The sequence below is a fragment of the Calidris pugnax genome, unplaced genomic scaffold (genome assembly GCF_001431845.1).
Source record: "Calidris pugnax isolate Ruff unplaced genomic scaffold, ASM143184v1 scaffold81, whole genome shotgun sequence".
In the NCBI taxonomy this organism is placed as follows: domain Eukaryota; kingdom Metazoa; phylum Chordata; class Aves; order Charadriiformes; family Scolopacidae; genus Calidris; species Calidris pugnax.
Genome location: NW_015090880.1, coordinates 8,669,197 through 8,677,078, shown reverse-complemented (window position 1 = coordinate 8,677,078; position 7,882 = coordinate 8,669,197). Strand labels below are relative to the sequence as shown.

At 46.9% G+C, this 7,882-nt stretch overlaps 1 protein-coding gene across 1 annotated transcript in view; it reads left to right on the top strand.

The window, feature by feature from the left end:
- The first annotated feature begins 484 nt into the window (after window positions 1-484).
- The window catches only part of SYNPR (synaptoporin), a 46,298-nt gene continuing 38,900 nt past the window's right edge, over window positions 485-7,882 (top strand). Inside the window, exon 1 of the mRNA XM_014946893.1 lies at window positions 485-709. Coding sequence (XP_014802379.1) covers window positions 686-709 — 24 coding nt within the window. The 5' untranslated portion in view covers window positions 485-685. The remainder of the gene's footprint in view (window positions 710-7,882) is intronic.

The window sequence follows — 7,882 nt, the reverse complement described above, 5'->3', positions numbered from 1 at the left end:
AGGATCTGAGAGGTCTTTTCCCCTTTCTGGGTGGGCTCCTTGCTGTAGCTGTGGGGCAGCTTTCTGAGATGCAGCCAAAGGTGTCTCAAAATACAACAGAGGGTCCAAAAAGCCCCCAAACCCAGCAATGAAACCATGCTTCTCTGATGACACTCTCGAAGTGCCGGAGGTTTGGAGGCTTTTTAAGCTTAGTACAACTTCAGCCCAGAACTGTGAACTGCTTCTTTCCTACGGAGTACACCCAAGGAACACAGAGATGCTGCATTAGGGGTGGGGAGGAAGGGGCTGCATCTCCCAGCCCGCCGTGGTGGTACCTGCACCACGACAAAGCAATCAGCCTCTCACCGAGGGGAAAGTATTTGCTTTCTCCACTTTGGCTGTGTGTAGTCATTGTCTAATAATATGAGCATTTTGCCATCCCTCTGCAAATAGGGCTGAGGCTGCTGCCTGATTGGTATATCATCTCACTTTCTCTCGGCATTGATTTTCTTGCTCTCCTTATTTGCTTCATAAAAAGCGAGGCAAGGAGCTGGTGCTCGCTCGCTCCCTCTCCCTCCCTCCCTCCTTCCCTCCCTCTCTCTCTCTCTCTCTACTGTGAGAAGCTTTTGGGAGCCTTTATTTTTAGTATGAGACAAACCTTGCTTTATTTCAGGAGACGCAAGTTGGATTATAAATCCTTTTGTAAATGTGTATGGTGATATTTGCTCCGGTAAGTTATATGCATCTCTATTTATTTGTGTAACTGTACTGTCTGGGGGAGAAGTGGGGTTTTAGAGGAATTGTGAAGCCAACAAAATTGTTTTTAGGTTTGGTTTCTTTGTACTCTCCTGCTGAGCCCAACTGTTCCATGTTTTTTAGATACGTTGAAATATTTTTGGTTTGTGTTTTGCTTTGCAGAGGGGGGTGCCTGCTTCGAAAACTTGTTTTGCACTTCATTTTACAGCAGAAACAGGAGAGTGAGGATTAAAGGGAAGAGGAATTCTGATTTATCATGTTCCTTCTAGCATTTTAAATCAAAGATGCCTCAAAAATAAGGCAGCAATATTTGATATAAAAAAAAAATCAGTAAGGGTTATTTAATATTGATCAAGCTGAAGTATGGATATCTGACTGCGTATTACCTTAGAAAGATCAATCTAAAGTGTAGCAGGTTGGCAGCAACATGCTCCTCATCAAAACGTGTTCATGAAATAAAGAAAACCTTTAAAGTAATTAAGAAAACAGCGGGTTTTTTTCAGAGTGTAACATCACCGATGCAGGTCAATAGACTGTTGCTCTGACTTTCTGCTCCCTGCCTCTGCTTTGTACGGCTGAGCAGCCTCATTCCTCAGCGCTCTGGGCTGACTTGGAGACCTGTTACCTGTAAATAATAGCGAGGTGCAGTTATTTATCTCTCCCCGTCATAGCTCCTGGTGTGCTTTCCAGGCAGTACAAGACAGGGACTGTAATAGCCTGGGTGAGGAAAACAAGATGTATAGCTGTAATACTTTTGGACTACATAATAAATACTTGAATTTACAGCACTGTATTGATTTATTTATTGGCGATTTGATTATTTCATACTTGGGTCGTATCCATGGGAGTCGATCGTTTTGGTGTTTCAGAAGTCTTTAAAAACTCCAGCTGTAGCACAAACTGGAGCTGCTGTGAGAACGTGCTTGAGTATATACCTGCTCAGAAAATCAACATATTAGACCCAGAATAATCTACCTACTCTCATGGTACCAGGCTATGCTAATAGATAGATGAAGTGTACTTAAATAATATGTTAGGAGACTGTAACTGGGTTTATTAAACCCACAGGAGAAGGTTGGGATGTTGCGTCTGGCTGTCCAAGCTAAACTCTTCCAGAGAGAAATTTCAGATTGCCATTAACTGCTTAGTCATTTGGACCAGTTTAATTGTTACCTTTGTTTTTTCCAAAATGAAATAGTTGCACTTGCCTGGAGAGCAGCTGATGTGAATGTTGTGTGTCACGCCCCTCCAGGGAGGGCTCAGGAGCTCTGCTGGGGTCTGTGCCCTGGATGCCCAAGCCTGGGCTGGGCAGGAGCTGGGACACAGCATCCCCCTGAGCACAGGGCGTTGGGCAGATGAGTCCATGTGCTCGGTTCTGCTTCCTTCCCCAAAATGTAGTGAATAGGCACCCAGTTCAGTGGCTTTTTGGTTTTTGCACGGTTGCTGTTTCATAAGTACCAGCTGAACTTATGTGCTCAGCACAGGGCTGGAGAACAAGGTACGTAACAATAATGGTCTTTTTCACAGCCGTTTAATTCCTCAGGTGTGGAGAGTGTCCGAGCAGTGCACATCTCACACGCTTTCTAAGCATAATCCTGCTTGCCTGAGGACAACGTTAAGCATTTCTAACCACCTTGGTGTCTGGCTCAGTGCAGCATCCCCCAGGTGAGCAGAAGGACAATGGTCTAAGTGCTCATTTGGGTGACCCTGGAGGGGCAGGGGATGGGTAGCGTGAACCGAGGAGCATGATTCCTGCTTCCTGCCCCGCAAAACTAAAAGCTTGGGGTTTCTGTGCCATGTAACTCTTATCATAGCAGGGGTGCCAGACTGCCCTGAAAGCTGGGCATGCTCTGGCTTATTAAGAAGCCAGTTTAGCTCATCTTTATTGATTTGAAGCAGGAAAAGTGGCCAGGGATGGCTGGTTTGACTGCAGGCAGGGGGAGATCTCACCCCTGTCCCCAAAGGCAGGTCGCCAGTGGTGAAGGGAGTGTAATGCACAAAGTAAATAATGTGGTTAAGTCCATCACTGCAAGACTTTCCCTTGGCACAGGAGCTTGTGTCTGATCAGAAATGTTCCCTTTGTTCCTACCGGTGTTCATGGTTTTCCATCTGTTGCCTTTTGCCCATCCTAGAGTTGCAGTGTGTGGTGGTCCTTCATCTCCAGCTACTTGGTGGTAGAGCATCCGTGGGCAGCTTCTCCCCAGTCCCATACCCCCAACCACCACTTGCCTCTCAGGCGTTGGAGCAGCCTCTGCCACCTTCCCAGGATTGTGACATCCTCTCTGCAGGATGACCTCTGGCTGATGTGCAAGCCAAGGCTTGGTGTGGCCGCTGGGACAGGTTCACAGCCTGGTGCTTTGCAAGCTGCCAGGGCTGAAAATGTGAGATTTGTGGCAGTGGGTGGAGGATTTGCTGCCCCTTTCTAGCAGGTGTATTAGGGTTAGAAGGAGTTTGAAGCATTATTATCCTGAATCCTGGAAAGCTTCTTTTCCTTTGAGACCTGTTTCCTTGTCTACTCCTCTAGCAGCTCAAACAGTTCCTAGCGAATTTCCTTAAACTCTTAAAAAATTGATTTCTTGAATATCTGGCTCCTCCTGAAATCCAGATACTCTTTTCTTAGCTAAGTTCTTGGAAGACTTCATGAGTACTTCCATCACCTCTGTTAATCCTGTTCAGATCAATAGGTGCTCTACAGGGGGAAAGGTATTTGTGTTGATATTGGGTAGCAGCTGCCTTTCACTGCTGGTGATGGCAGGTGGTATTTTATTCTTCATGTCGGTCTTGATTAGGAGTTTCTGTACAATTATATGACTATATTTTTTCAGGGAATATTTCCTTCTACGTAGGATGGCAGATGGCAACTTGACCTAGAGGTTGGTCTTTCCTGATTTTGCCTGTGGGCTCTCTTCCCTCCACCGAGCTGAGCACAAGTAGTAGCATCTCAATGCAACCCATTTGTGCGTGGTGGGCTGGGGGCTCAGCCCAGCTGGTCGGAGCAGAACTGGGGTCCCTGGGTCCCCGCCTGAGCTCTGCCTGGGCGGGTAGCACCACGGGATGCAGGAGTGTGAGGAGACCCATGAACTGGGGACAGACAAGAGCCACATCCCTGTTCAGCACATCCCTGCTCCTTCAGCGGGAGCCAGCGTGGGCAGCCTTGATGCAAGATGAAGAGCTGAAGCTGCTCCCTGCCAGCACCGCACACGCGTGTCCCTGCGTGGGACACAGGGGAGCCTGGGCAGGCCTGAAGGAAAGATTTAGCTCCTGGCCAGGGTGTGCGGTGGCAAAACACCAGGGTTGAAGGAGCTGGAAGGTGCCCATCGGTGTGTCTGGGCTGTGGGAGAGGTTAGGGATGGGGACACATGCTCCTGGCTGAGCAGATCTGTGGAGCACTTGCACAGTTCTTATTTAATTCAGTGTCCAGTGCAGACGGAGGGGCTGACTCTGCCTGTCCTTAGTTTGGAAATGTGATTGTTGCCCTTCTCCAAGAGGATGCTCAGAGCCCTCGAACCTGCAGTGAAACTCCTTGGCAAGCGAGCTCTGGGGCCAGAGACGTGACGATACTGTGAAACTCTCCAGCCGTCCTCTCCTGTCATGTACAACCTCTTATTGTGGAGGAGAAAGGAAAGAAAAAAAAAAAAAGGAAAGAAAGGAAAATGAGAAAGACGTGCTGAGCCCTTCTGTAAAGACAGGGGAAGAGACAGGTGATCAGCATGGGGTGCTGTATCTGCAATGCTGCGCCTCTCCTCTCCTCTCTCTCCAAACCACCAGGTGCCAGGGCTGTCTGTCTGTCTGTCCGTCCGTCCATCTGGGCACAGCTTGGCTGGAAGGGCTCTGCACCACCTGAATGGCTGTGCAGCAGCTCATCTGTCACTAAACTTCCCCAGCGCCGTGGCAAAGCAAATATGCTGCAGCAGGCTGGGAAGCTGTAAACATATGGGCACTAACAACAGATTAAGTGAGTGATTTAGTCTAAGGGGCTTGGTAGATTACCATAAAATGTATCTTAATTAGAAAAGCAATCAAACTCGCACAGAGTCAATGAGGATGAAATGTCCCTGTTGGTAACAGGGAGCGTTTGATCCCCCATGCCAGGGGATGGGGGTGGCAATGGATGAATCTCATGCCCACTTTGGGGGGTTTGCTGTGATTTGCCCAATCCAGCTATGGGTAGAGGGTGCTCTCATGCTGAATTATTTGTTCTTTGGCCCATGAGACCATCCTGCGAGCTGCTCAGAATGAGACTGATGGTGAATTCGCACTCCTTTAACAGCATTAACAAACCAGAAAGTGCTGAAGGTGAAAGAGCAGAGCATTTGCACATTTTCCTTAAAACTGTGTGCAATTACCCAAAGATATATTTGAGTGTTTGCCATGTATAGCACAGCTAGTCCCAGATAAAGGATTGGGGCTTCTAAGTGCTACCATAACACAAATAATTAATAAGTCTATCTCCCTGGCTGTGTCCTCATCTTTTTAGTGCGCATGGCCATAATTAGCTTTCACCTGCTTCTGAATTTATAGCATGTTCAATTCCCTTTTTTATTCTGCTTGTGTTTTCTTTGCTTCCTTATTTTATTGGCCCTGGTTTTATTCCACAGGCCTGAATCTACAGATAAAAAAAAGACTAGATAATCATATCCAGCAGTGCAGATACAAAGATTGCAACAGCCAAAACCATATTGATGCATTATTGGTTTTGTACAAGTGCCTGCTTTTTTCTGGGGTCTGGGAGGATTTGAAGTATGTTGGGAAGTGGCACAGAAGATGTACAGCAGCTGCTAGCGGTTGGGAGAAAAGAAGGGACGTCTGGTTATTTCAGAATTAAGTATTTTGAACCATGAAGGAAATGGAGACCATTCAAGCAAGGTTTCTGCCAAAGTTTTATTGTCATCTTTTTCTAATGTTTAGAAGCAGGTATGGCTGCAGATTGCAGGGAACGTGAATCAAAGGGCATGAAAAGAAAGAGGCAAGAGATGTGGAGGAGCACAGTAAGAGGGATGATGTAGAGGAAAAAGGACAACTTAAACTGTCCAGATGAAGTGTGTCAAGAGCTAGTGAGATAAGGAATACTTTTTTAGTTCAACTTCCTAAAAATGTTCGTGTTTAGGTGTTGTTTGTTATGATTAAGTGTGGCGTGGGGAAAGAGAGCAATGCCGTCTCTGGGGACAGAGTTTAAGAGGAGTGTTGGAAAAGAAGAGGAAAGGGAGGTTTTAATTTTAAAAATGTTTCTTGTTCAAAATGTTCCCTCTGAATTCCCACAGCTCAGCAAAGCAAAGGTTCATTTATAGCCCATCATTTTAATTATTAGAAAAGAAATTATTTTTACCATGTGGGCTGATAGTTTAGCCAGGAGCGAATTCTTCTTCCAGCCGTTTGCACAGAGGTGGGTGCCGAGGTCAGAGCCAGCTCCAGTGGAATTTTCCATCCAAAACTGGTTTGAGATGAGCTGATGGGTCCTATGTTTGGATCTCACCTGCACGGGATGTCAGACAGAGCTCTGGTATGGAGGGCTCAAGCCATCTCCCATCGTAAAAGGTGCCATGGCGAGGCTGGGTCCAGAGCAAGAAGGGGACGTCTGTGATGATGGGATTAATGAAGGACACCCCTAATGGGCCTCAGTGACCGGGGCTGGGTGGTCCCTGGAGGGCTTTGCAGATGTACTGCCTAGAAAACCAGCCGTGCTTTTCCAAAAGCAGAGCCTTGTTTTCCCAGTGGTCCTGCTTGTACAGGCATTGTGAGACTGTAAAAAAAAGAAAAAAAAACAGCCAAACTTCATCTGAAAAAGTGCTGCTGGATGTGTAAGAAGGGATTGGAGGCCTCATTGCGTAGCAATTTGAAAGCACTCTCAAATCCCCACGGGAAAAAGCTGTTGCACCAGATTATTAATCCCAAGGGTTTTGTGGATTCCTTCCCAGGCTAAATGATTTTCACCCATTTCCCTAAATCTGCTTGAGAAAGCAGACAGAGCCGAATGCAGGCATGGATGCGTGTGGGGCGGGTGGGTGGACAGGCAGCAGATGACACCAAATAGCAGCACACAGCAGCACGGGGAGCTGAGAGGAAGCTACTAATGGCCTCTGATGAGCATGGACGTGATAATAATGAGGTTAATGCCCTTTCATTCACCCAGAAACATCTTGGCGAATGTATAATCCCTGCTAGTCAGTGGGCAATCATTAGGTCATAAATAATACAACGTGATTGAAGGACAGGAGCCTTTCCTGTAGTAATAATTTCCAGTCAGTGCTGACCCAGGGAGGGTTTTGTTGCAGCCCCCATGCTGTGCTATGCTGCGGGGACAGAGCTATCAGAGCATTTTCTAGTTGGAGGAGTGCTCCCACCTCTTGTTTCTGCTGCGTGCGTCTGCCATCAGAGCAGGAAAATGCTCCACCGGAGCCCAGGTCTATCAGGTAGTGCTGGGAAAGAGGAGCTGGAGCTAATGGGAAGATGAAAGACGCAAATTAGATAACGAAGCAGTTACAGCAGTCATCAGATGATGCTTCCAGGGGTGTTGACCTGCTGAGTGCTGCCTGGTGGTCATGCTGGGAGACCTGGGGATGGGGATAGGTTCCCTGGCTGGGAGAGGTGCCTGTTCTAGCCCCAGCCTGGGGTACGTGGTGTGTGCATCATCTACAACACTGCTTTTGCAAGCTGGGTTTGCAGTCCCCTGTCATCCAATGCTGTGGTGGTGAAGGTATGGTGTAGTCTTGGTGGTTGTTGAGCCCCTGAGGCTGTATGGACCATCAGGGGTTTAGCAACATGAAGTTCGTGGGCACTTTCCCTTCTCAGAATGCTTCCCATGTGTGGATGCTGCTCAGCCATAATTTAAATCCCTGTGTTTATTAGAGGGAGTAAATCCTACTTAGTAATAACTTGGATCATGCTCTGTGTGCATTTATGTTAGATCACGGGCCATTTTAAACCCAGATGCTTTCAAACCTACCAAGTGAGCAAGGAAATGAGCAACCATCCAACCTTTTTTATTTTATAATTAAATGTTTACATTTGTTACACAATAAATCCCATATAATCAGCCTGTAAAGCCTGCACAAAACCTGTGTTTTCAAGAGGGAGCAGGACCAGAATTACATTTATGCATGAATCTGAGTATTTGCTGGGTTGTTGAACCTTATCTGTTAATAAAATA